This window comes from Sturnus vulgaris, chromosome 19 (genome assembly GCF_052056855.1).
Source record: "Sturnus vulgaris isolate bStuVul1 chromosome 19, bStuVul1.hap1, whole genome shotgun sequence".
Taxonomy (NCBI): domain Eukaryota; kingdom Metazoa; phylum Chordata; class Aves; order Passeriformes; family Sturnidae; genus Sturnus; species Sturnus vulgaris.
The window spans coordinates 5,453,765-5,481,523 of record NC_142261.1 but is presented as its reverse complement, the minus strand read 5'-3'; the positions used below and the strand labels follow the sequence as shown (position 1 = coordinate 5,481,523).

The 27,759-nt window shown below is 42.7% G+C and overlaps 2 protein-coding genes and 1 long non-coding RNA gene across 5 annotated transcripts in view; 2 read left to right on the top strand and 1 right to left on the bottom strand.

The window, feature by feature from the left end:
• Positions 1 to 1,336: 1,336 nt before the first annotated feature.
• LOC148221636 (uncharacterized) lies at positions 1,337 to 27,501 on the bottom strand. Of its 3 annotated transcripts, none has more exons than XR_015807732.1 (6): positions 27,426 to 27,501; positions 15,816 to 18,198; positions 13,371 to 13,446; positions 10,418 to 10,597; positions 9,381 to 9,453; positions 1,337 to 6,474 (listed from the first exon to the last, which is right to left on the bottom strand). It is a non-coding gene; the product is annotated as an uncharacterized LOC148221636 (long non-coding RNA). The 3 variants fall into 3 exon arrangements; XR_015807734.1 differs by having other exon boundaries at positions 15,816 to 15,957; positions 27,426 to 27,492; XR_015807733.1 differs by lacking the exon at positions 27,426 to 27,501 and adding an exon at positions 25,113 to 25,622.
• SUSD2 (sushi domain containing 2) lies at positions 8,336 to 25,899 on the top strand. Its single transcript, XM_088176331.1, has 15 exons — positions 8,336 to 9,243; positions 10,508 to 10,712; positions 12,036 to 12,187; positions 12,674 to 12,841; positions 13,101 to 13,275; positions 14,541 to 14,742; positions 15,771 to 15,856; positions 16,058 to 16,326; positions 17,317 to 17,460; positions 17,851 to 18,006; positions 18,728 to 18,976; positions 20,064 to 20,336; positions 20,857 to 21,039; positions 25,212 to 25,302; positions 25,618 to 25,899. The coding sequence occupies exons 1-15, from the start codon at positions 9,177 to 9,179 to the stop codon at positions 25,631 to 25,633; spliced, it is 2,436 nt and encodes an 811-aa protein (XP_088032457.1). The 5' UTR covers positions 8,336 to 9,176; the 3' UTR covers positions 25,634 to 25,899.
• Positions 27,405 to 27,759, top strand: part of KREMEN1 (kringle containing transmembrane protein 1) — a 29,772-nt gene continuing 29,417 nt past the window's right edge. The window contains exon 1 of the mRNA XM_014874933.2: positions 27,405 to 27,622. Coding sequence (XP_014730419.1) covers positions 27,544 to 27,622 — 79 coding nt within the window. The 5' untranslated portion in view covers positions 27,405 to 27,543. The remainder of the gene's footprint in view (positions 27,623 to 27,759) is intronic.

Here is a 27,759-nt window from a genome sequence, read left to right as displayed (position 1 = left end):
TCAGGTTAACATTAATATTTCCCAGTAGAGGATTCTGGGTTTATTGAATGCTCTGCAATGTTGCAGGATGCATTTGTGATCCATCCAAGCATTGGGAAGGCACTTGACCAGGCAGTACCAGCAGCAGATCATCCAGGACTGTGATGGCCGTGGTGCTTTCCCATGAGTCATGAATTCATAGTCAAATATTCCATGACTCATGGATTAACTTAACAAAACCCAGAGGGAAGAAAAGTTACTGGGTTATTGGTTGACAAGAGCCTTTTAAAATTAACATGGCATAATAAGGAGGATACCAACATCCTCTGACTCGTGAGAAACTCGTCAGGAAGTTTTATGCATGCACCTATTACCAAGGGACCTCAGCTGGGGTTGTGTAATTAGGATGGGACACTTTTTGCAGCTTCAAGGCTTGAATAGTAACATCAGTGTAATCCAGTTACAGAAAGCAGAACCACATGCAACAAGCTATTAATACCACTTGTAGTTAATTGCAATTGCCTTCCATTCTAGTGCAAATAAACAAAATCAGACAAATGCATGGAAGCCAGAGTGGAGCCATAAGTAAACCACAAGATAAAATATGGTAAACAAGGTTATCTGTCTCCTCTTCTGCAAAACGGTTATGAACTTGCTTAAGACTTTAAAAAGAATAGTCTGACCCCACGGACAGGGCATGGAAGAGAGGTTTTGAACACAAAGTCCTGGGTGCATTTGTGCTCCCTGCTTTGCAAAGAATTTCCGGGTAAGCTCTGGCCCCCTCTTCATTAGCAACGACATAATGAGAATTAAGTCATGCACAGACTTCTCTAACCCCTCTGTTCCTCTGTAAAATTAGTGGAATTGCAGAGTAGTGAGGATGAAATACAATAAATATTGTGGAGCCAGTGATCAGCTGCAGTAACAGAGGCCATAGGAAAGCCTGGGATCATGCTAGTCAAAGAAATGCATTTCTGAGGAACACAGAGGAACTGGTATTGGGAAGTTTTTCCACTGCGGGACTTACAGGAGATAGAAAATGCCCCACAGTTTTAGTTTGGCATTCAATCTCAGCCTGACCCTTCCCATATCCAGGACCCTAAAGGCCTGTTTGAATTCTCTTGTGTAGCTATAATATTACAGACCTAAGCCTGGGGAGCAGTGTAGTATATTTTCCATTCAAAGCATAACAGTCAGTTTGGTTTAAATAAGATATTGTATCATTTCAGCAGTACTGACTGTATGTTTAATATTTTCTCCTTTAGAAGCTATATATGATGGATAAAGAGGGAAAATGAAAAAGCAAAATAATAGAGTTTAAATGACAGTTATGGGAAGGAGAGGAACACTGAAACTATTTGTTTTAAGAAAACGTGTTTATTTTTAGTGACATTATCCTGAGGCTCACAAGACTAGGCTTTGAGCTTGGCACAACTTGCTTTAGATTTCAGATTTTACATTGAGAATCATATTTCTCTGTCAACAGTCCTAATCTTTTAAACTAATATAACATCTTTCATTAAAAACTCCAAGTGCTTCATCATCCTCAGGCTGTATGTTCTCAGACCTTACTCAACCATTCTCAATTTACTGTAGCACCCATAGAGGAGCTTGGGGCCTCCCTCAGCCAGATGAAAAACTCTAATTACACTGACTTGAGCCAGCAGAGGAGCTGGCTAATGCCAGTCAACATGCTTGGGAGGAAAATCAACTTGAAAGACACGTGTAATCATTGTGACATCAATTTAATGTGTCACAGGACATGAAAATGAGGTCATGATAAAGAAGAAATCTGCTGATACCTGTGTGAGCACAGCCTGTTGTGTAAGCACAGGAGAGCTGTCTCCTGTGACTGTGACACAGAAAAGCCAGTGGATATGGGGAGGAACAACCAGAGCAAGGTGCACACTCATTCCCTGCCACGCCTGCATGGTCATCCTGATCATCCCAGGGGAGGAACAGGCCTTTGGAGATGGGAGGTTTCGTTTTTTCTGACAGTGAGCTTCAGAGGAAGGTTCCCCACATTTAAATGAGCACTGGAAGAAGTACATATAAAAAGAGACAATATACCAGAAACAATGGAAACACTGCTAGTCAGCTCTGTCACTGAGGATGAGAACTGCCACCCACAGACCCACCCACGTCCAGCCAACCTGGCTGATTTGATCAGAGAAATTCTTGTGGCTGGATTCCTTTAGAAAGACTATGCACAAATAGGTCCTGAAGCAAATCATAGTATTTTAACAACATAAGTGTGCTCTTATCTGAATCACAGAGGGTCTGCTGTTACACAGCAAATCTCAAGTGTGCCCCGTGTCATCATTTGGCCAGCTCCCCATGAGCCAGGAGGCACAGCTGTCTGCATCACCCAGGAAATGTCCTGCCTGGCCCTGGCCAGCAGCTTGGCATGGGCCATGTCAGGGCATCACTGCACCCACAGCACGAGTTACTGAGCATCCCTTCAGCTCCTGAGCAGCACACCACATCCCAGATTTCATCTGGGCACTCACTCATTGCTTCTCTGTAGCAAAGCTCCTTCCTTCAGCTGTGCAGAACAGACCTGCACAGTGTTAGGCTGTTTCCATAGAATTGCCTCCTCGTTGGAGTGCCACAGGCTGCAAGTGGGAATGAAGAAGCACTGGGCTGGTGGGCAAGGCTGCCAGAATCCCTGCCTAAGGGCTTATTAAATGAGAGGGGAGAGGAGATGAAAAATTTCAGGAGAACATAAGTAATAAAAACGTGTTTCAGATTCACAATCAGCAATGATTTAAGGCAGTGTTAAACCTATTCTGTAACTCCATAAAGTGACCAGCTTATACATTCTGCTTCTTTTTCCATCTGCTTCTTTTCCCCCTGTTACCCAAAAAAACCCACAAGGATCAAGGCCTCTTTGCTGTTTACCCTCTAATTTCACTAAAGAGTAATATCCTTTATCATGCACTTGGCTGTAACAGTTTTGCTGTGTACATGTATTTTCCAGAAAATTCCCAACAGAATTCCTTGTACTGATTGCAAGGACTGTTATCAATCAACTGGTTTTAAATAGTGATGCACACATAGCCTTGGCAAAGGGTTTCAGACCTATATTTTATTTATCTTGAAAAATAAATATGTTTAGCAAAATTCTCTCCTTGTACCCTTGACCTCTCCCAACTGCCAGTAATGAAGACTCGAGGGCAATAAAGGATTTATCCCTCTGCTACCTACTCCTCAAAGGTGTCAGTCAGTGAAGGTTAGGGTCAGGCTGTGGTAATAAATTGAATTTAGGCAGTTCTAATTTGGACAATATAGATTCTATCCACCTTCTACTCTCTGCCTAGAACATGTACATACTTTATTACAGCCCAGGCAGGCGTAACTGCCAGGTGCCAGCCTGAGCCCAGAAGAAAACAGGACAGAGCACAGAGAAACAGGCTACTGGGAGGTTCCTCAGCTCTTATGTGATCTCAGAAGTGATCTAAGAAGGAAGGAGCTTAAAGAGTCTGCCAAAATGGATCCCTCTTGGAAACAGCAGCTGAAGCAGACTCAAACAGTGCTTCTTTTCTCTGCTGTATGTAATGAATATGATCAAAAAATAAGCCAGAAAGATTTCTGACATTATTTTTTTTTCTGATACTAGGTTTGGGGTTTTTTTTCTGAAGCTCCTGTCACTTTTGATAGCTTTTCAGTTGCCCAAAGTAGATGTGATTTAACTTGATGTTATAATATTAGTACTGTCTGCTGTGTAAAATGAAACAATAAAGATATCATCCAAAGATGATATCAGCACAAAGAGAATGTAATTATAGGGAGTATTTATGTCTGAAGAGTCAATCCTTAAGGTTTCAGGACTAATGAATTCCTGATAAGAAACTTTTCAGTGAGAAAACTCATGGTGGCACTAGCAGGGAACACCAAATTTCCTTGAGAAAGCAAACAAATTTGTCTGGCATGTTGGTATGTGAAATCCCACAAGGCTGGATTATACCTTTCCTTCCTTTATCCCGAGTTTTGAACAGGCCCAGTGACACCAGACCAGCTTGTGTCCTGAGCTAGCTCACACCTGGAGCTGTCTCACCATTCTGGTCCTGGGTTTACCAAGCACTGAAGCCCAGCAGCTTCCCAGAAGCAGAGATCTGAAGTTCAGGAATTAATTTGTTAGCGAACACCTTCATCCCCTTGGTCAGCTCAGACAAAAAGAGGTTCAGTCCCAAAGAAACTCAGGTCTCCACATGGCTTTAATCTTGGAACTTTGCAGAGGAAGGCACCTCTGAAATCCTTGTGTGCAGACTGACAGCTTGTGTCCCAGGCACTGGGACAGAAATGACCAACAGAGCTCCCAGAGCTCAGAGTGAAAATTCTGTTCTGTGTGAAATTGCACACAGAGACCAGGCACTTCTCATCTGACACAAGGAAGGTCTGACCAGTGTTTTTTCTCAGGTTTTTTTGTGGTTGGTTTGTTTGTGGGTTTTTGTTTTGGCCTTTGGTGGGGTTTTTTTGTAAGGCCGTATTTCAATCACACTCTGTCATTTTCCCTCAAGTTAAAACCCAACTGTTAATTGTAGGTGTTTCATCTTGGTGAGGTTGTGAAGCTGGAGCCAGTACAGTGGAAATCACAGAGCACACAAAGACTGTGCTGCAGCCTGTCATTTATCGCCTGAGTGGAAAGAGTAACAGCACAACACAAATATTTGGACTTCTCTTTGTTCCTGGCAGGGCTCTTGAAGCACATACACGAGCAGATTGAGTTTGGTTTTGTGAGGATGGGAGAAGCAAGAGACAGAGCTGGGTGTGAGCCAAACCCAGCACGCAGGAGAGGCAGAGGCTGCTCCCAGGGCTGTGCCCAGGTGTGCAGGGCTGGAGCACAGCACAGGCAATTTTATCACAGCAGGATGAGTGGATTCCTGGAGCCTTATCAGGGTGTACATCAAGGATGGTTGTTGATTATGAAGAACAGCACAGGGCAGAATCTCCCACGGGTAAATCCTCTGTCTGTGGAGTTATGAGCAGAACTGAACCAACCATCAGAAGATACAGATCTTCTGCTCCAGATCAGACCTGGACCTTCTCCAAAACTGCTCCAGCCTTGTTACATCCCAGTTGACCAGAGCAAACCTTTAACCAGATAAACAGCATCTTCAAAACAAGAGCATTTTCCTGTCCTTATTTCAGAGTGAGGGTAGAACCACTGGAAAGCTCAGCAATTCTGGCTGCACAGCCACACAGTTATGATGTCCTACCACTGTCACATCTGCTACAAAATACACAGCTGTGCTAGGGCCAGCTTGTCTTTGGGAGCAGTTACAGACTGCTCACCTTGTGTTTGGTGCCCTGGAAACTCGTGCAAGGTGCTGCCCCACCCTCAGAAAGCACAGGAGCAGGAGATCAGAGCCCTCCACCGCCCGCAGAGCAGGAGGCCATGGGCAGACCTGGTTTCACTGATAACACCAGCACAATTTACACAGCCCGTGGAAAAACAAACAGGCTGTTGGTTGATATGCCTGATTCCTTGGCTCATAGCCCAAGGAGGGAAGCCTGGGAGCACTGAGGAAAGGATTCAAAAGACAGGCTTTGAGTGAAACACCCACCACAGAGGTTTGTGACCAAGGACCAATACTTGACCAGAAATGAGCTCCTGTGAAGGCACTGTCTCCCCAGCTGGCTGCTGCTCCATTTTCCCTCCTAGTGCTGGATTTCACCAGCAATCACAAGGGGCTGCTTGTCTCCAGTTTGGAATATGAGTCCCTAGTGACATAACTTGTAATCCATATAAAAGGCAAGATTAGAATTAACTTCTAATATTTCTCATACTGTTCCCCTGCCCTATTCGAGCATGGTTTGCCAAATACTAAACAATACTAACTACTGCATTTAGGCCTTTCTTCTGACATTTAAAAAAATTGATCTGCTCTGCAATCGTGGCTTCAAGAAGTAAGAAGCAAAGGAAAAAGTCCAATAGCAACTCTCTCTTTGCTGCTCTGCACATAGCAATGGGCTCAGCCAGACACAGCAGCTACACAAATTGTTCTCCTGCATTGCTGGGAACACCCAAAATATCTGTCTTCAGAAGTCCAGTGCTGTGTTGGATCCACATTAGAATTACTCTTTAACATTTACCATAGCTCTTCACATCTGTGGCAGCAGAGCCGGGTTCAGGCAAGGTGACTGCAGGCAGAGAACAATGCAGCACTTTCTCTCTGCAATCTGCCACTCGGGTACAGCCCCGGAGCTCCCCTGGGCACACCTGCCTGGCCCAGCCCAAACAAAGCTGAGACAGCGTGGGCAGGGACACGCTCAGCTCTGCCTGCCAGTGCAGCCTGCTGGCAGCTCTCTGCTTGTTCACCCACACAGACACAGATAAGCAAGTGGGGAGCAGAGTGGAAGTAAAACTCAACACTGGCGTTTGTAGTGTTAGAGTCCTTCCCATGCTATGGGAGCAAAGCAGCAGGGATACCTTCAGAGCTGGTAAAGCAGCCCCTTCAGGTGTTGGTTCAGCCCGTTTCTCTTGGCAGCCTCCTGCAGGGATCAAAGAAAACAGGAATTGCTGAAGGATCAGTATCTATTGGCAAGCACTCCCCATGTCAGCCTGTACCAGTCATGGAGGGAGAGACATTACCAGAATGGCTTTGCAGAGGTGCCAGCTCACACCACTGCAGCCACCTCGTCCTGCCCATGCCACAGGCTCTGCTAGGAGAGGGCAAAGCACCGAGCTCTGTGCTTACATAACACGGAGGGAAGGACACCTGCACCAGCTCCCAGCAGGGTGGACAACAGCAAATAAAGAGACAGATGGCCTATGGCAGGGTGGAAAAAAAGCATTTCACTTTCCTAAGGAGAAACAGCTCCTGCTGTGGGCAGTGGAGCAGCACTGGGACCATCCCCCTCTGCACCAGAGTGACAGCAGGTCTGCTGCACATCTCAGGGGACAGTGACAGATGAGTTGTGGTGACAGAGCCCAAGTTCTTCCATCACGTCACTGCTACCTTGTGTGACCCAGGGGGTAGGAATAACAGCCAGGCTCCACTACATCATCCTGCCAGAATGAAACTATTTAGAGACAGGTTCCAAGGGCAGCCATGAGCTTGCTTCCCTGGCAGGCTCACTGGGCAAAGAGCTTTGAGAGGTAGGGCCCATCTACATCCCTGAAGGAGGTAAAGGCCAGTAGGGACATGAATTCCTTCATTCCCATAAATGCAGGAGGTGCCAAATGTTTGGAATGTGCTTTGTAGAGCAGGATTAACATGGGTCCTGCAAAGCTCTACTCGCCTGAGCATGGATTTTGCCTAGAGGATTTCTAATCTCACTTGTTTATCTTGGTTGTGCATGATAATAAAAATGTTCCAAGAGAGATGAAGGAAGTGCATTTCTGATGAGCTGCTCCCTCTCTTCCAAGAGAGGACTGGACAGCCTACACAAGGCATTCTTTTTTATGAGGGTTGGGACTAGGTTTAGGCTCAAGAGAGCATTGGCACTGGAAAAGCCATGCCAAGGCCACCCTGGCAGGTCCCCAGCATTGCTAGTCTTACATCTCTGTGATCTGAACCACCACCTCTGGTGATGGGCTTAGTTTGAAGACAGTCTGGGCTGAGGTGGGACTGCTGTGAATGTTTGGTTGAGCAATCCAGGGAACATGGAGCTGGGAATTCCAGGCAATGATCGAAACAGTGCCTTAGGTCTGTTTAGTTTGTGCTTGTGAGAACTGGGATTTGGGATGGAAAGGAAGTGTTGGGAACAAAGGATGGTGTAAATCTGCTCTCTGTGCAGTGAAGGACTGAGGAGCAGGGAAAGGGAATTTCTATAAACTATATGAATATTTCACCCAAATTGGGGAGGAGCAGTGATGTCCATGTTGTCCTACAGAACTGCTTTCCTTATGGGTCAGAGAGAGAGAAGGGAAACTACTTTTTATTTTCTTGCCATTTTTTCCAGACAAAAGTGGGACATCATCTTGCCCTTTCCCAAAGCCCTCCAGGCACATGGGAGTAGCTCAGTGCTGGCTCAATTGTCTGAGAGATAAAAACATTTGAGAGGTTTAAATTACTAACATTACTAACAATTCTCTTGTCTCTTGATTGCATAGAGTCAGTTCTACAGACCCAAACTGATGAGACAAAAATGGAATTTTTACATATGGGTTTATCCAAAGAAACAGTTTTAGCTTCCTTGCTTGCAGAGCCCAGCTTCTTGTTCCTATGCAGTTTCTTGTTCCTATGCAAATGTGATGGTTTGCAGTTTCTGAGCACGAATTTCCCTTGCAAACGCTGCACATGGGCTCATTTCTGGTGTCATACTGATTTGCAGTAGCGCTGTAAGTCACCAGGTGACACCAGCGAGTCATTTAAGGCACTGCTCGTGCTGCTCAGGTCCCACCCACAATATTCAATACATCCGAAGACTGCTCCCAGACAAAAGCTGCCAGCACAGAGAGGACCTGGGAGCCTTCACCTCCCCAGGACAGCCTGCACCTGCACCTGGAACACCGGGGCTGCGTGTTTTCCTTCCTATGGAAAAGGCCTGGCATTCTCTTTCTGGATACCACTGCAGGAATTTCGATTCCACCTCCAAAATTGCATCAGTCCAAGGATTGCTCCCACACAAGAGACGTGGTGCTGGGGAACAGATAGAACTGCCCCGAAATTAAAGGGAACTCCCTGATTTAAGCCCTTAAAATTATGAAAAAGGGTGAGTTTCCTTCAACTTAACCCCTTACAATGAGGGAAAAGAAGGGGTCTACTTTCACTTAAATCAACCCTCATGCTGTCACATACAGTGCAGTAAACAAACTTCCTCAATATCTGATTATCTTCTGAAAAAAAACGTACTGTCAGCATGTATTACTTATCATTCCTCTCAGTGATAACAGGTTTTAGTTCCTCCAGCAAAATTAAAGCATAGAACTTATGCCAATGACCCCATGGCCTTGAACTTTGAAGCAGAAATACTTGTAAAACAATAAACATCTACCCCCCCTTTCAGAAAAGCATGACTATTAATGTGAAGGAGTTGCAGTGACTCTCTCCCCTTCTATCTTTTCCTTTATTGGAGATGACCTCTGAAATGGAGCATTTCATTCAATTTGTTTTGCTTCAGTAATTTACAACAAACCTTTGAACAGTGAGAATCTTGTTTGTTTCTGGACACTTGTTTCCATTAAAGGCTTTTCCCAGACTAGCACGAAGACTGCCACAATCAACCATCCTGAATCATCTGGACAAAATATGAAATTCATTGGCTTAGATGTTTCTTTCTTCATTCTCTCTACCCTGACTGCTCTTTGGAATGCAGGTGAGTGATTTTCAAATATTTTGCTGCTTTTAACTGCAAACTTTTTTGACTTCTCTACTTCAGAATGCACAGCTTGGTAAGAAATTGCTGATACTATCTTTACAAGCTAAAGCAAAGGCACACAGGCCAGCTTTTACCTGCATGGTGTCATTTTCTTCCTCTATAATTTCCAGCAGGCCAGTGGATCTCTTCTGTAAGTAAACAGACAATCTGGAGAATGCAGTAAATATATTTAAAGACAGAGGAAAAACTTTATAGCTTCCCATATTGAACAAGTGTTTTTACTTCCCTTCTTTTCATTTTCCCATGCTTGTTCTTCACCACCCACCTTGATCCCTGCCTTTCTTTTTGCTTGTGTCCTCCCAAATAATCAATCCTCCTTTAGTTACTTTTTCATAATTGGTTCCAATTTTGCAAGATTCATGTCCAAATTTAGAATAATTTCTGATACCAAGATAATCTCAGCATTGCATGGTATTCTTGATATAGATCCCAAGCAGTATTATCCTTGCAAGATTCCACTTCCCAAAAGGTGCTCAGTGCTCCCAGCTGTCTGTGCAGCTTGAACATCTCACTTAACTCCCCCTTAGCCGTTCATGAAATCCAGTTATTCTTTACAGTGTTACTGTAATGTCTGTCTTCTTCTCACTGTTTTATTTGTTGAGTAGTTTTCTATGTGATGTCCAGTAATTACTCACAGTCTGTGAGCCAAGAGCCTACTCACCTGTCTGTGCACCCAGGGCTCATCACACCTGCCTTGTTAAGGCCAGACTCAAATTAAATGCACAAAACAAAGACATCTCAGTAGCTCTTAATAAACTTGTGTTGGAGCTCATTTCATTGCTGATGTTAACATTCCATGAGCACTGGCCTTCTGTTCTTACTGATTCCCATGTAGGGCTGATGGTTGGGGACCCCTGTTCTGGTATTTTATTCTCAAAAATAAATGTAATTGGTGACACTCACTGAGGGGCTGCTCTGGAGATTTATCTGTCTGTTACATGTAAAAATACCCATGGAATTCATGAAATAATGTAGTGGCTGGGAGGTAAATAAGTGTATTTTGCTATTCAAAATGAAGCAACCTTAATATGCATTAAGGCACACCTTATTAGGCAACCTTTGCCTAAATACATTCCTAAACTAACACAACCAGCTCGTTTTATTTACTTACAGCAGTCCTTTGGATGATGTACTTGCGCTTCAAAGAACATCCAGAAGAGTTCAATAACATTCCTGACTCTTTTTTTCTTCCTTTAACAAGGAGCTCAAGACTCTTGTGCACACCGATGTGGGGAGCTGCTTGGTTCCTGTTCTTGCCAGGTGACATGCCAGTCCTTGGGGCGATGCTGTCCTGATTACAAAGAATTTTGTATTCAAATTTCTCCATACTCAGGATCTCTTATGGGAGGCAAAGACTTTTTGATTAACAACACAAATCTTACTGACTCTTCTGTGATAAAGTGCAGGTGGGCCATGATTTTATATTCCTCTGCCAAAGGGAGGCAAAACTTGATAGTCTCACTCTCCAATAGGCAATTATCACTAAACAAAACCAGTCTATACAGGAGTGAAAACTTTGTAAAGCTGTTAGAATCCTGAAATGTACAAAAGTTCTGCTAACCCTCACCTTCAAGGATACCTGTTGACTGTATTTCCATACAGAATTATTTCTTTTAGGTTGAGTTATTATATGGTACAATCATGACTCTTATTACATATTAACATATTAAAACAGTGACTTTTCAAAAGGAGTTTCCTTTCAGGGCACTTGATTGTGAATATTTCTTTAGCATTTCCCTTTGTGAGAAAGAAGTACTTATTTCTTAATCTGAATGAGAAAAGAGCAAGACAGAAATGTAGGTAGGACACCTGATGTTGTTCCTGTAAGAGAAAGCTGTGGATCCTAAATGTGTCAGCCTGTATCACACTTAGGTGCATGTGGCACGTGCAGTACATACAGTACACTGAATTTTGATGACGCCAATGTTGTGAAATTATTTCCACTGAAGGTTCTGAGTGAGATTTTTGAGTCCTTCTCATTCTGGGTAGCAGTACCTGAAAAGGTTTTCAATTCTTTATTTGGAAAACCTTTGACCAAGGCATTCATTCTGTAGAACACAAATGTGTACTTTGAAGTATCTGCAGAGTTATGTAATCATAGCCAAGGCAAATTTCAGTGCAGACAAGCAAAGGTACTATTTCCTGGCAGGCCCCAGATCGCCCTGATACTTGGAGTAGATATGCAGTCCTCATGTATCAGTCTTGAAGAGTCACAGGTGGGGTTATAGCCTAGGACACTGGACAAGAGCCCTTCCTGCAATCAAATGGTTAAATAACAAGCAATGCATTCTGAGTTAACCTTTGCAACTGAAATTCTAGAACAGCACGGAATTACTTTCCTTGCCTTCACAGGACTTACGGGAAAAAAAAAATCAGAAATTTACAATAACTGTGCATCATAGTCACTGTCAGCCACCCTGTAATCCTACTAAAGCTGTAACATTATCTTCCTCTTCCTGTTGCCCCTTTGTTGCTGATTTATCATGTCTTCCTCCCCCAGTAATTAAATAGTAAATTGAAGGTTTGTGGTTTGCTGTACATTTGTGCAGTTCACAGCAGAATTCACATTGATATAATCAGCAGATTTTTCCAGTTTATATTCCCTGCTACAAGCAAAACAACCTCAGATTTGAAATGATCAACCCATGACACAAGGTTTCTTGTTGAAACACATTCAGAATTTTCCTTCTATCTATGGTGACATTGAAAATTGTTTTCAACATCTACAGGTTCAAGCAGCAAATCATAACCAATGGCTATGTTGACAAGGATGGAAAAGCCCATTGCATCTCCCCATTGCTTTATGAGACTGGTTTCATCCCTCTTGAAGTTTCTGCAGATAATGACTTAACATTTCCCTACTCTGGAACTTGGTTATCAGGTGACTTAAATCTACAGCATCCCTTTTCTTCCTATATTATTCCTCCATGCATGCAAGATTGCATAAGTCTACTTTTGATCAGTTTTATTCTTCCTTAACAGGCTCAGAAAAGAAAGCCTTGCTGGTCTCATGTTAATTCATCTTTTGAGACATGAACTTTCACAGCAATTGAGCAGCTGCAGCATTAACTGATAAAAAGTCCTGCTCTAAAAATGACGCTGACCAGAACAGTTCCCACTTTGTCCCTACTTCTATCCCTTTTTGTCCTCTCTTCAAATAATTGCATTGCGGTGTTGCAATCTAAGGCCTGAAAATATCAGTAAGGCTTGCATTCTCTCAGCTTATTCTTTTCATGTCATGCATCCTGTGCTGTGTAAAATATACCCAGGGGAAAGACTGCTAAATCTTGAATAATATAGTAGCACTTTTTCAGGACTATGCAAAGCTGAAATATCATTAGCCTTCTTTTTCTGCTCTGCAATGCAGTACATCACAACAAAGTCTCAGATGAAGAAAAATGCACATTGGTAAATGAAACAAAATGGCAATACTATGGCACCCCTGGCACTGGAGGGAACTTAACTCTTAACTGGACACAGCAGACACTTGCAGCAACCCACGTCAACATAGAAGTCTGGGGATACCAGGAAACAGGTAAAGTGACCCTTTTCCAACTGTGCACAAGCATTTATCACACACATAACTTACATGCAGAGCTCTGCACAGCTTGTGATCGCTTTCACTGAGGCCTCAAGAAAAGACCTGCACGTATAAATAACTGATGACAATAATGTCAGCTTTTCCTCTTCATTTACATATGAGTGGACACATCTGATTTCAATCTTGTAACTGTTCTTTTCCAGCAACTGTTCTTTTCCAGCATCCAAAACTATTTTCTTCCTCTGTCTAACAGGTGACAGTTATTCAGAAAACTGGAAGGCTGAATGGAAATACCTTTATACTTTGGCAAGAGAAATCCCCAATACAGGGAAATATTCTTTCCTTCCTGTACCCGCCAAGGGAAATTACAGTACATGGGACTTTGGAATGTTGAGAATTATACCCATCAACTATTCTGATGGGCAAAGGCAAGTGCATCACAACATATAGTAGTAGTAGTAGTAGTAATAATAATAATAATAATAATAATAATAATAATAATAATAACAATAATAATGGCTACCTTATAAGCTGTTGTCTCCTTTGGCATTCAAAACTGAGACTCAGGCTCCATTTCATGTGAAAAAATGGGGAGAAAACTGGAAGGTCAAAAGTAAGAAAACTTAATGAGTCAACATAAAGATAGTTTACAAAGTAAAGAGGAGCATGGAGGAAGAATCACGAAGTCTGCCACAAGCAGACTCATGGAGAGTTGGTCACCCAGTAAGGGCTGCTTTGGAAAAACACCCCTGCAGTTTTACTGATGGTCATGATGGTCTAGGGCATGGAATATCCCTTTGGTCAGTCTGGGTTGGCTGTCACGGCTGTGTTCCCTCCTGGCTTTCTCCCTGGGGGCTGCATGAGAAACAAAGACCTTGACACTGTGCCAGCACTGCCCAGCAGGAGCTAAAACACTGGTGTGGTATCAGCACTGCAGCCACAGACCTTCCTTTTCTATTTTGTATGCAGGCTTTTGCATTCTCTCAAATTTTATGCCCATTTCCTTTTATTTCTTTGCATATTTCCCTATGATTTTTGGTGAACTGACTGTGTAAGAGGTCCATGGATATTCCTTCATAATTCTTCCACGTCTGCAGATTTGGTGTAGACTCTGTGTGTATATAAATGCTACCTCTTTCGTGTTACAACATATTGCCAATGAGTCAGAACCCTTTTTAACATTTAGAGTTGCTAGCCAGAGAAGAATAACCTTTTCTCCTTCTAGAGGATTTTTTATTACATTTTGTATATGATTTTTTTCATGGAGGAAAAGCAGAGTGGCTTTGGAACATTTCAAGGATTCTGAATGGTTTCTGTAGCCATTAGTCCTGATATTGCTGGGTACTGGAGTGCAGTTGTTATGTTTTGTTAAAGAATCCAGATATTCTTCATTCTGGCCTAAATGAAATTACAATGTCAAAAGGCATGAATAGAAAACCTGCCTCTAAAAGGATCCATGTAAGCTAGAATCATGATTACTAAAACGTATTGCATACTAGCTGCATGTTGTCCTGCCACCTCCTGAATTTGGAAAATTTTGATGTGCCATAACTTTTTGAAGGAAAAGAAAGCGGCAGGCTTTGCAATGGAATAACTTGAAAGTCAGAAGATGCAATTGAGCCACAGCACTACTGTCAAAACAGTGCTTGTATCAGATCTATTTTTTTTTGTTTCTTTTATTTTTTTTCCCCAGTAACATTCCATCAATCTGGAGCCCAGAACATGCATTGGCTTGGCACCTTGAGAAAGACTTCAGAAATGACCCAAATGCATGGGCAACTGCAAAATGTATGGAATGGGACAGAAAGGAAGAGTTACTTCCAAACTTCTTGGAAGAGATTGCAGACTGCCCTTGCACCTTGGCACAGGCAAGAGCTGACACTGGCAGGTTCCATGTAAGTTATTAATTGATCCCTCTGGCTTATTAACATTCCACGTAGAAGCTTAAGGAGTGCCAAACTCCACACACACCCCTGTTCCCTCTCTGAACACCATTACGAGGAAAATAAGTTATTGTTTCGATTTGCCCAAGTAGAACATCAAGTGACTGAGGTAAATACAGCTTATCCAGATAGTATGGATAAAAGTGCCTATAGGATAGGAGATGGAAATGACATTCAAACAAGGAATTAAAACAGTAGTTCCAATGGTAGACTGAAACCACTCTGTAGAGCTGGGAGCAGGGATTGAAGTGTTTGAAGGTGATATCCCATGATGTAACAAACTATTTCTGCCTACTTTATCATACTGTGCTGCAAATCCTTCCACCTTGCACTTCAGAGCTCAAGCCCAGAGCTGTAATTCATTATTTCCTTTATCCTACTTCCTTCCTCCTTCTCAGCTTCATTGTTATCAAGGAGCTGACAAAAGCTAAGAAATCAATTGCCATTCGGTCTACACTTTCACTTACACTGCTGATCTGAGGACCAGATGAGAATGACTTCCTCTCCTATTTATGATACCAAATGGTGGCATGTGTTTATGCATTTAGAAAAAAAAAAAAAAAAAGAAGAAGTTAGGTAAACCTTGTTACTATTCTGGTTGTGAAGCTCCAAACATGATGTGTACAGTTCAAATCTTGTAAAGATAAAAAATAGATCTAGTGCCTCTGTCTAAGAACATAGGATAAACATTTACTCTGTTGTGTCTGTGTTTGTTGTACAGTTGAATCCCCATCTGGCTGCATTTGTTCTTCAAGGTCTGTTGTAACAGACTGCAAAATGTTCAGGTCAGATGTTGCTCCAGACACTTCAGTATTAAATTCACTGTTTCTCCTATCATTCCATGCTACTCAACACAGAACCTCAACCAGTTCAATTCAACTTTATACATATATTAGATACAAGGGGTGGGAACAGAATGTAAGAACATAAAAGATAATGAGGAATGAACCCCATTAAGTGTGAACATTGGTCTTTTTCAGACAGATTATGGCTGTGACATTGAAAAGGGGAGTGTGTGTACTTACCATCCTGGTGCTGTGCATTGTGTAAGAGCCATCCAAGCCAGGTAATGAAAAGTGTTTAAACTGTGTTTTTTTGATTAATCCTTGCACCTCAGAGACAGCAGCATCACAGAAGTCTAACTGGACATCAGATAAAGCTTGGAATCTGAAATATTTAGGATCCACAAAAAGGCAATGAGTAACCTCTAAATAGAAATGGACCCCACAGAGCTAAATATGATTTTCTTGCTGCTTTTCCCAACCAGTCCCCACTATGCGGCTGGACAGCAGTGCTGCTATGACTCCACGGGAACCCAAATCCTCACGCACGACTCCACCGGAGGCAGCACGCCTGACCGAGGGCATGACTGGGGCTCGCCACCTTTCCTGAAGCCTCCCCGGATACCCGGCTTTTCCCACTGGCTTTATGATGTTATCAGCTTCTATTACTGCTGCCTGTGGTCTGATAATTGTGACTTCTATATGAAAAGGCGGCCCTCTAGTGACTGCAGGACGTACCGCCCGCCCCGAGCTGGTAAGGGCTTCAGCATTTCCTGATGGAGTGGGAGATTTTTGGTACAGTGTTGGCTTCTAGAATATTTGTAAATGTGCATATATGAGTTGACAGTGGTGAGGATACAATGTCCTGTGGAAAAACTCCGTGGAAGGTCTCTATTGATCTATCACTTACAGAATCTGTATGTGTTTTTTAATTGTGCTGCAAGATTTTCTGCTGTTGAGGATCTCACTCACCCTTAAACAGCCAAAGCACAGTAGTCAATGTCCACGATTTTATATTATCAGTGTGAACTTCTTCAGAAAAAAAAAGGTGGTTAATGACAGCTAGGAAGTAGCTAGAAAACCTATAATGATGAGAAATATTTGTATCAAATAAGAAAGTTTTACAATTTACAGCGTGTCTGTTTTTCTCCTGCTTGCTTTTAACTCACTGTTCAAGCCTTGCCATACCTCTATTGCTACCACATGTTTTGCCTTCTATGCTGCTGAGATGCTGAGGTGTCCAGCAGGACTTGGCCTCCCATAAAGAAGTGCAAAGAGGCAGCAATTCTCATCAGGAAAAAAAGGAAAAAACTCTAGAGGGCATTGCATTAGGTGGTTAGGGGTCATGAATGAGTGTTTTGGCTGCTTAAAGAAACCCCATCAAAAGTATTGGCAGAAGCAGGGTTTAATACGAATTTGTGAAAATACAGCTTTGCTACTTTCTGGCAAGGTGCACTGATTAGTTACTATACAGTTAAAGCACACAAAAGAAGATAAATTAGAAGCAACTTGGAGCAATTTGCATGGAAGCAGGAAATGCAAAAGGGGATAAGGGTGAAAAGAATATGGATGCAAAGATAAGGCAATAGCCCTGCATTCATGTCCAAATCTCCCCATATATTGCATGTGACACAGACACACTTCTAGCCTCTTTCCTTTCTTGTGAACTTGAGAACATTAACTTGAGGGGTAACAGGTTGTGATTTTTGCCTGTTCTTAATTCTCTTTTTGCTTTTAAAAATAGCATCTGCTTTTGGGGATCCTCATTTCCTTACATTTGATGGTCTGAACTTCACCTTCAATGGCCTAGGAGAATACACATTGGTAGAGTCTGATCTCACATCCCTGACAGTGCAAGGGAGGACACAGCAGGCACTCTTTCCCAATGGTAAGTCAGTAAGAGAGGAAGCAGAGCTTCTGAGCTTCTGAGCTTGCTTGATTTGCACTTTGCAGCAATCCTCCTGTCGTCTCTAGTCTTCTTTTTTGGCCATTTGTGAACAGTCAGCATTCTGAGGATAATCAGGATAATCAGAAAGCAGATAACATCTTCAGGAAAACTTCCCTCAAATCAAAGTTTAATTGCTAGATTTATTGGATATGAGTAATGGAAGTGTAAGGTTTTCTCCTGTGTTTAAGAGCTAAAAAAATATTTTTATTTCTCTCTGTGTCCATTCTCATCAATACAGAAGCATAAGGTCAGTTCTAGAAATCAGCCAATAGGCACAGCTGCCAGCTGGTACATTTTGATAGCATTGTTGTTTTGTTTTTTTATTTGAAGGAACTGGGGCTCAGGGGACAGGCTTGTCTGCAGTGGCCATGCAGGAGAACAACTCTGATGTCATTGAAGTGCGCTACTCTGAGGATTTGAATCTGGAGGTCCTCTTGAACCAGAGAGTTCTCAGCTTCTCTGAACAAACTTGGCTGGACTTGAAAGGTTAGTTACACATATCAGCCTTGTAAGCAATTCTATTCTGATGGAGCCCATGGACAGCTAAAAGTATCTCTAGCTGCATGCATTTCAGCTCTCTCTTCAGCATCCTTTTGTAAAGTGTTTTAACAGGTGGCTTCAATGTCCATGTTTTCTATGTCCTCTTTTGTTTGCAGAGCAATGGTTTTCCTTCTCATCCTGTGGACAGTGAATGGAATTAAAAACTGTGTCCTCTACATTCTGCTTTGAGCTTACTGCATCTAATGAAATGAAGCCTACCAAATAAAATGAAATACAGTGAAATGTAACTAAAATACATACTAAAATATATACTAAAATATAACTGAAGTCCACATTTACATATTGGGAATTCTCTCAATAGGTCAGATATTATTCCTCTATTCTTCTGCCAAAAAGACTATAAAAAGTTGACTTTTTGTCCAGAGGGGCTGTGATAATTTGATTAGTCTTTATGATAATTTGACAAATACTCATCATAGATCACTTTAATTTTAACAGTAATCCCCCTATTCAGCAGAATCTTATCACAATTGTAGTGTGAAGGTGTGGCTTCCCTTTAAATGCTTCTCAGAGTGCAGCTCAGAGGAAGGGAGGAAAAGGTGTATGAAAAATGGTTAAAAATTATGATTTTAACTGATGCTAAAACACAACAATTTTTTCACTACAGATAATTAGCTATTTTGTCCTCTTCCCCTCATTTTTATAGGTCTCTTTCTCTATTCTACACCTGATCAGAACATCACAGTTATGTTCTCTTCTGGGTCTGGAGTGGAAATAAGGGGAAGTGGAGGATTTCTGACCCTGACAGTTCTGCTCCCAGAGAAGTTGATGAATCACACACGGGGTCTCTTTGGGGTAATGAATGACAATCCAGAGGATGACTACACCTTCAAGAATAAAACCACCTTGTCAGTTCATGCAAGTCCCCAGCAGGTGTTTGAGTTTGGAGCTAGCTGTAAGTAATTTCTATGGTCTATTATTACATTTTCTTCACAAATTCAAAACAGCTCATGATTTAAGGACTAGGAAATGAAGTCTGTGCCAAACAACCAGTTCTGGGGGAAGAGAAGGGAGTAAGGAGAATATGCCCTCCTCTACCCACATGGAAGTGAAAATAGAACTATGATGGAGTGTTCAGCACTTTGTTCCATCAAGAGTCAGATCTCATATTTTACACCTTACACTTTCAGAATCCCATCTACTATGGTCAGCTGAACACAGCATCAGCAAACTACAGTGTTACAGAAATGCAGCAAAAGCCAGGGCCAGCTATATTTTCCCAGAATATTAGCAGTGTTTTCATCGGGTGCCATGCTCACAATTTAAAAAATCATTTGTTAAATTGCAGTTTAGTAATTGTCCCTTTAAAGAAGAGGGTGGGGGGGGATGTGTGTAAAAGAATGGCTCCTGTCATTTAATGAGTGATTAAGCTGCTCCATCTAACCTGCAGCATTAGATTGGTCAGCATTCCTTCTGACATCAGGTTAGGAGATGGGCCAGAAACATAATACAAAATACCCTCTGGCTACCAGTTGATCTCTGTATTGGGCACAGTGTAACCCTACTCCAGGGTTCAGATCATACTGAAAGTCTCACTGCTTCAGCCTCAGGAAGTTTCTGATATAGCAGAATGAAAAAAGAAAAGAGCATGTGGCAGACATGATGAATTTAAGGACACACACTCTCAGGATCTGTGTTGCTTGTAATGGTTGCTTTAGGTAGCTCTGTCTGTTGTCACCGTTTTGCTAGGAGGCATATAAAACCATCTTTATGGAAAATCATAGCTGCACAATTATTTGGATCTAATTTTAAGAAAATGGTCAAACAGCAGGTTAAATGAACACCAACTTTGGTGCTAAGTTAAGATGTTGCATATGGAAAGGAAAATAATATTGAGCTGGAAGGATGCTGTAGGGCTTCCTATATCTCTTCCAGCTCTAGCTACATTTCTGTAGATAAACACTTGGATTAGTAGCAGAAGGTGCTCTATGTTGACAATTTTACATATGAATCTCTCTCTCTCTCTTTCTCTGTCTCCCAAGGGGCTGTTGAAAATGAAACTTCTCTCTTTACTTATGACACGGACTTCTTACTGAACAGTTTCTTTTATGGGGAAAAGCACAATGCTTCCTTTCTGCCTGTGTTCTCCCCGTATGAAGACCCTGCTGACCCCCTGGTAGAAGAGATGGTCTCACACTGTGGCTCTGACCCATTCTGCAGATTCGATGTCCTGACAACAAGAAGCCTCCAAGTGGGAGATTCCACAAGACTTTCCCATCAGAATCACAAGCAGCGGGTAGAACATCTAGAGCCAGGTGATCCAACATTCCACAAAACATCATTACAGAATAACAGGATATTCTGAGTTGGAAGGGACCCACTGGGATCATCAAGTCCAAACCTTAAATGAACAGCCCATAGGGAGCATCACTACAGTTATTTCTACAGGGCATCTAAAGTGTTAACACTGTTTGAGGAGGCTTTGCTTAACTGTAGGTTCATGCACCTATAAATACTCTGATCGTGGGGAATCATCCTTGTACCAGGAAAACTCTGTACTGATAGAATACTTAGGTAAACTCAAAATAAATTTCTTTCCATTTCTTCCACTATAACACCACAGTGTAGGAAGTTTATCTTCATCTTATATGCATTAAGCTGTTTTCCTTGGACTTTGAAATAATTTTTAACAGTAGCAGGAAGTACTGTCTTTCAGATAGCCTAAAAATCTTTGTTTTTCCATGAGTTGCCACTAAAATGCCATTTGAATTATTGTAATAGAGATTTGCTGGTTCAAATCCTAAATACTCTAACCAGATATTTCTCTTTTAATAGTGGTCTCCTGTGGCTGGCTGGATCATCCAACCAATGGAAGAAAGAATGATACTAACTACCTGCAGGGCTCAACCATCAATTTCACCTGCAATGAGGGCTATGAACTCACAGGGTCACAGGAAAGAACTTGCCAAGTGTCAGGAATCTGGTCAGGAGACACACCCCAGTGCAACCCAGTAACAGGTCTGTTGCCTTTTAGATATCACTTGTTGTCACTAAAAAGTCATTATCAAGGACAAGGTAATCTCAGTATACCATGATGGCCCTTGACAAGAGCAACTCCTCTTACTTGGTAAAACATTGGACATGAGATGTCTGAATTTCTAGAAAGACTATTATTCAAATCTAAATAACGGGTGACTTATGGTGGTTTTGTGCATTTTGGTGGAGGTTTAAAAGTTTTTGTTTTATCAATGAGTACAGGTACCTGAAGGGTGGGTGAAATGAGGGTGGAGCCAGGCTTTTTTCAGTGGTGCCCAGGGACAAGACCTGAGGTCACAGACAAGCTCTGAAACACAAACTTCCCTCTGAACATCAGAAAGCCCCTTTTTACTGTGATTATGATTGAGCACTGGCACAGCTTGCCCAGAGGAGTTACAAAGTCTCCTTCCCTGGAGATATTCAAAAGCCGTCAGATCATGGTCCTGGGCAACTCACTCTGGGTGATCCCAGAGTTGAACAGGGGAATTGAACAAAATGACCTTCAGAGGTCCCATCCCACCTCATCTGTTCTGTGATTCTGTGATTCAAGAACAGCCACAGCCCACGCTTGTTGAACACTTTGACTCTTTTTTTCTAAAAGATTATGTTATCTCCAAATATAATTCTATTACTCTATAGCAGTAAAAGTATTGTGAATGATGCAATAGTATTTAGTATGAACAACATAGATTTATTACCCCTCTTGTGTTACTACTAATAGATTATCAATTAGCCTGGGAGTGTTGGGTTTAGTAGCATAGGCTGTCTCTATGATTTACAGAAAATAGCCCAAAATTTTCTTTTTATTCTTTCACCACATACACTCCAAATGTCCTCAAGATGGCAATATTTCAAAGCACCAGGGGGATGCAAGGCCAGATGGCATGTTGAAGCACTTTTAATGCTGAGTTAATAGTTCCCAAAAGCACTCATCAAATAATTCATACCAACAGATTCTCCATTCTAAGATCCTTCCATAGAAATGTGGAAAGTGCACTTCACATCAGCAACAAATTCCTGTCATGCTGGCACATTTCATCAGCTTCTTGTACAATTTCTTGTACATTTCCAATCCAGTTCTGAACTTAGTAATATTTTTAAGATGAACTGCAGCGAGTTTGGGCAGCAGAAAAATTTGCAAAGGCCAGATCTTAAAAAGGCAGTGGCAAAACATTCTGCCAAGCTGAAAGTTAAGAATATTTTTCCACTGCTGCCATCAACCACATACATACTGGATAAGAGCCAGTCAGTCTCAATAAGCAAAACAGATGCTGACATTTACACTAGCTAAAGAAAAGGGGGACAGAAAGGCAGCCCTGTGAGATGAGAGGAAAGGAGCTGGAAGATATACAGTGATTGATTGCAGTCAGAATGATGGAGACATGACACAGCTTTGTGGATGAGCAAACAAAACCCACAATGTTTTCCAATGCTTTCCTGAAAGATGACAAAGAAAAACAAGGTGTGAAAGAATTCTATTGATCTGATTGCAACAAAAATCTTCCTTATTATTTGATATTTGGTGTTCTAGTTAATTTGCAATGTGAACCAAAATTGATGGTTTTTATTAGCCTCAGGAAGTTGGAGTATGGCAATGCTGTCCACAGCAGCAGGATACTGACACTACCAACAACTGATCAACACAATAGAAAATGCAAATTTCTCTGTTCTTTTTTTCTTGCTGCTATGCCCTAATAATGACATTTATATCTAGCCTTGTTTCTCCTTCTTCCTTAAGGTATTCTGCTAGATGTGTTTGTCTAAGAAGGCTATTTTATTGACCGGTCCAGGTCTCTACAGAGAAGAGAGACAATACAGTTCAAAGTTCTTTTCACTTATATATGAACTTCTCATATTTTTATAGTATGGATAGCTAGTACTTGCTTTCCACTAAACACATTTCTGCCTCTGGTTTAAGATATAGTTGAAATCCAGTGCCAGTTTTCTGTTATATCTCTATTTGCCTATTTTCTCTATTCTCCAGCTCCTAAGCCTCTTCTCCAGTACAAAAATACTTACAAAAATATTCTTCTCCTGTTGTCAAAATCTGTTGTTCTTGAGATCAGATTTCTTTATTGTTTTTCTCTTTACACAGCAGAATGCTGCTGTTTCACCAACATCCATTTTATCAAGTCCTGTGACAAAAATCTTCTTGACACCAGGAAAATGCTGACAAAATTAATGGACAGACTTTCTCAATTTCTGGGTGCCTGAATGGGTGACCACTGACCAAGCCACTGTGATCAGCAGTCACATTTTTACTTTGAGAGTGAACTATTAAACACACACTTTCTCAAATGATTTCTTTCATGCTGGTAAGGAGCACAGGGCCCAGCCCTCTGTTATTCTAAGCTTACAGGTGTATTTTTTTACAGTGCTGTGTTTGTTTACACTTGCTGCAGTTTTGTGGCACATCAGATTCAAGCTCTATCTTGCAAATCACCAAGGTTTTTCAGTTGCTATATGCTTCCATTTTCCAAAGAGAATAGTTGAAATAAAGGCATGGGGACTAGGAAAATTGGATGGGAAAAGAGGTGGAAACAAGAAAATGTAATGCCAGTTATTTTACAAAATCCATTTCGAAATTTTGAAACTTCAAATACAAATTATGTTGTTGGGCCTGCATATTGTTGTTTTTGAGTTTTGCTTCCTTGGACTAAAGTTTCCATGGAAATCCTCTGCTAATAATTATTTTGCTATGCTTCTAATTACAATCCCACTGCAAGTCTTGCCAGTACCACAGCAAGCTCTCTTCACAGAATATCACAAAGAGGAAGAACAAAGAAGCCATCCAGAAAAAGCAAAAAGGAGATTCTAGTAAAATCAGATGTAATATCCAGCTAAAAATCATAAGATAGTGGCAACATATGTATTTACAGTCTTTTTGAGACAGACAATTTGGTGATATTAAGGGCAATCTCGTTTTGTTTGTCTTTTGGGTTATTTTCTCTTTTTTCCCCCCCTCCTCTATTCACTTTTAAATTTCCTTTTCCAGGCTCAGGCTCTGTGTAAATACTGTTCATTTTAAAAAGCTGTCAGAAATCTCATTAGTCTTCTGTGCTTTTCCAAACACCAAGATTTCACAATAGAGGCAAATGACTACTGGACTAACCACTTTAGCCAGTGGTGGGTTCTCATCACTTGGCAGAGGGTGGGTGCCTCCCTGTGAAGGATGTGCAAGCCAAACATTAGGCTTTGAGCCTCCTTCAGAAGTTACTGTTCAGTGCTTGTGAAACGGTTTATGTGTCCCATTTCTTTCCTTAAACTTCACTATAAACCAAATTAACAGCTGAATAATCTGTTCTAGGATCACAGAAGTGTCTGTTATGTCACTCTGTGCTAGGCTGTGGTTTGGGCAGGTGTGACAAAGTGATGGAAGGAAGGGCTGATAGAAATGCAGACTCAATACATTAAGGCTCAGATACAAAATGCAGGAATCATTGTTTCTCCCAGACAGTTCACTCCACATGCTGCATCTCCTAACTTTTGCAAATATTCTTCTGTGTCATGGTAATCTGCTTAGTACAATAAAAAAAATTATATTTTTTATTCAAAATCGGTTTCATATCTGCTTTCTTTCTCTTTTTCCAGTCTCCTTGTTAGGCAGTCACAGAATCAAGTTGACATTTTTCCTGTTTTAGGAATGTACCCACATCACAGCAGTCACTTCTCTTTTATGTAGATTATGAGCAGCAAAGGTAGTTTCAAAATGTAATTCCAAAATAGGGGTAATATTTAAAGTAATCAAACCGTGTAGAATAAGGATTGAAAATCATTTCAGTTGTTGGGAATGACAGTACTACATCAATATTGCACATTCACAATGTTGTCTATATATTAACCACTAGCCACCCTTTGTGCTATGAAGCTTTTGCAGCCACCTGCCCTAACACTCAAATATAAGAATTCTGTGAGTTCCTAATCTTCACCAGTTTCAGAGAATTTGAAAGGGTAAAGGCTTGGAAGGGTCCTCTGGACATCATTTAGTCCAATCCCCCTGCCAAGGGACGCAGTTCTACAAATAAAGAGAAAAGTAAAATTAACACTATACTTACAATTTCCAAAATTGCCATGCGACTGCATTCAAACGGGTATGAAGAAAGGTATATCAAAGTCTTCATGCGTTTTATTTGTGGTTGGTCTCTGTTTTTCAGCTATCAAACAAGTAATTGTTATTGGCACTGTATTTGGAATAGTCGGTCTTGCAGTCCTGGCACGTCTGGGTTATTTATGCATAAAGCAGAGGTAAGCCTTCACTGAACTGAAAACTCAAATGAACCTCCTAAAAAAATGGCAACTGTTATGACTTTTTAAATAATAATTTAATAATGATCACTGGCAACAAACGGCCAGTGTACTACAGGTAAAAAAAAAAAAAAAGAGTACGACTGATGTATACACACTTATCAACTGTGTATGCAACTGATTGGTGGAGAAAGAGGGCAGCAGAGTGAATTAAAATGGTTTTGCCTAGGAATACTGGCAGATTGAAATGGAGATATGGTTGATTCTCTGAACTTTGTTAGCAACAGTTACATTTTTAAGCTTTCTCTGTTCCAGGGTCCACAAGAAATAGAATGCCAGATGAAATGGAATCGAAATTGAGTGAATAGAAACAAAATGGGGTCACAGCCCTTGGAAAGAAGACTGTATGTATGAGGAAGAACTAAATACTTGTGAACTTATCACCAAAAAAAAGGCACAGTGCCAAGCTAACAGAACACTGCTATTGTTTTTCAGTATTTCATCAACTTAAAAATGCTACATTCACTAGGAATTCAGCTCAAAGAAAGAAGAATGTGGCATATTATGCTATGATATTAAAATTTATGTGTAAAGTCATGCAACTATATGCAGACCAGTTTTTGCTTTCTATATGTGTCACAAAGGCCAAAAGAATTGTAAGCATACTTTCCCACTCAAAATCAACCTTACAGCTTTATATGGCAGGAGGTTTCTGTATGAGAATGAGATGCATCCACACTGTGTATTGATACAGTAGTTAAAGCCTACAAACTGTATTTTGATTCTTTTCCTTTCAGAATAGCAAATTGTTCTCTCACTGTATGGGTTGCTATTTGATTACACAGCAGTGGTGTGAAGGGGATACAAGGATGTTTGCCCTATTTCTGTTCCTGACAAAGAAACTTTTATTTTTTTTAACTGGTGGAGGGGGGGTATCCTGTTGGTTGCTTCTTAGCAAAGACGTTCTACCATGACTAAAATGTCTCACAGGCCAGGAGAAGACTTGGCAGAAGTTTCGACAATAGCTTGATATTACCACCTTGACACTGTCCTTTGGTATCTTCAGGTAGATTAAAACAAAACAGAACAAAACAAAACAAAACTCCAAACAAACCACAAACCCAAACGCGATCTTCCTGCACGTGCATTTTCAGAAAGCAACGCTGCTCATTCTCTTTCTCTTGCGGAGCTGCTGCTGCTGTGTTTGTGTGGGTCGCGCTGTAGGTGGGGGTGTCCCTTCACGTCCTGCTCCCCAATGTCCCGGGTCCCTGAGCGCGTGTGGCTGGGCTGTGTTCCTGTCTGTCTGTGTGTCTGTCTGTGCTCCTGTCCCTGTGTCCCTGTCACTGCCACCCGGGGCCGGGACAGCGGCCCCCGCCCGGCCTCAGCTCCGCCCGCCTCAGGACACGGCCTAGGGGGGACACTGGGGGTTCAGCAGCCCCGCTGCTTTATGCCAGCGCTCCCTCAGCACGGCTTCGCTGCCCGGTCACTTCTGTGGGGCAGGTGGTGCCTTTTCACTTGGAGAACGACGCCCTAAATCGCAGCGTGCGGCGCTGGCCCCCCGCCGCCCACGGAGCCGCTCATGCCAGCGCCCCTCAGGAAGTTTGCGGCGTTCTGTCCCTGTGCCGTGTCCGTCCGTGCCTTGGCGGCTCCAGGAGAGAAGATCCAGGCTGCACCTGCGCTGTGCCATGGGCTCCGACAGCCCAGGGGCAACCCCCGGGCCGAGGGCGTGCTCGGGGCAGGGGCAGGGGCCGGCCGCGCCAGGCCCCGGGGCTGACGGGCTCCTGCCCTACCTTCTCCGTGGGACAGTGGCTACGAGGGGAGCGACGAGAGCGAGCCTTGGGTCGCTGCTGGGTCGGATGAGTTTGTTTGTGTGTGTTTATGTGAATTTATGTGTGTGCGTGTGTGGCGAGGCGTCCCGGCCAGCGGGGAGGGCTCCGCGAGGCCAAAGCGCTGCCCCGGGGCGACCGCCGCCAGCCCGGACCTGCCGGTGTCAGAAGTGGAAGCGGCAGCTCTGCGGTCCCGCGCGGCAGCAGGTTGGGATGTCGGTCTCTATCCTTTCCTGTCACATGGCTGGTAATAGGATCCCTCATCTGCCACTCGGCACCTCGCCGGGGCGCACTTACAGGACACATGCTGTAGGGCCTCCGCTTCCCGCACTTCGCGCTCTTCCCGGCCGCCTGCCACCCCCGGAGAGCCGGGGCTGCCGCCTGCGAGCGCGGCGCGGCCCGGCGGCCGCTGCCTATGGAGCCTCCCGCCCTCGCCGCCGTCCTGGCCTTCTCCGGGCTGGCGCTGAGCTGCTGCCGAGAGCCCGTTCTGTCCGGTGAGTGCCGCTCCGCGGGGAGCCGGGAGGGGGGCGCGTTCGGGGCTGCTCCCCGAGCTGCCGGCGGGGCTGAGCGGCGGGGCAGCCTCTCCCCGAGCCCCGCAGCTCCCCGCGGAAGGGCTCTGCCGCCCGGCAGC

Excerpts from the sequence above, each read along its gene's own strand:
- SUSD2 (XM_088176331.1), top strand. The coding sequence starts at position 9,177 with ATGAAATTCATTGGCTTAGATGTTTCTTTCTTCATTCTCTCTACCCTG. Across the intron at positions 9,244-10,507 it reads GACTGCTCTTTGGAATGCAG|GAGCTCAAGACTCTTGTGCA; the intron begins GTGAGTGATTTT and ends TCCTTTAACAAG. Across the intron at positions 18,977-20,063 it reads GTTTGAGTTTGGAGCTAGCT|GGGCTGTTGAAAATGAAACT; the intron begins GTAAGTAATTTC and ends CTGTCTCCCAAG.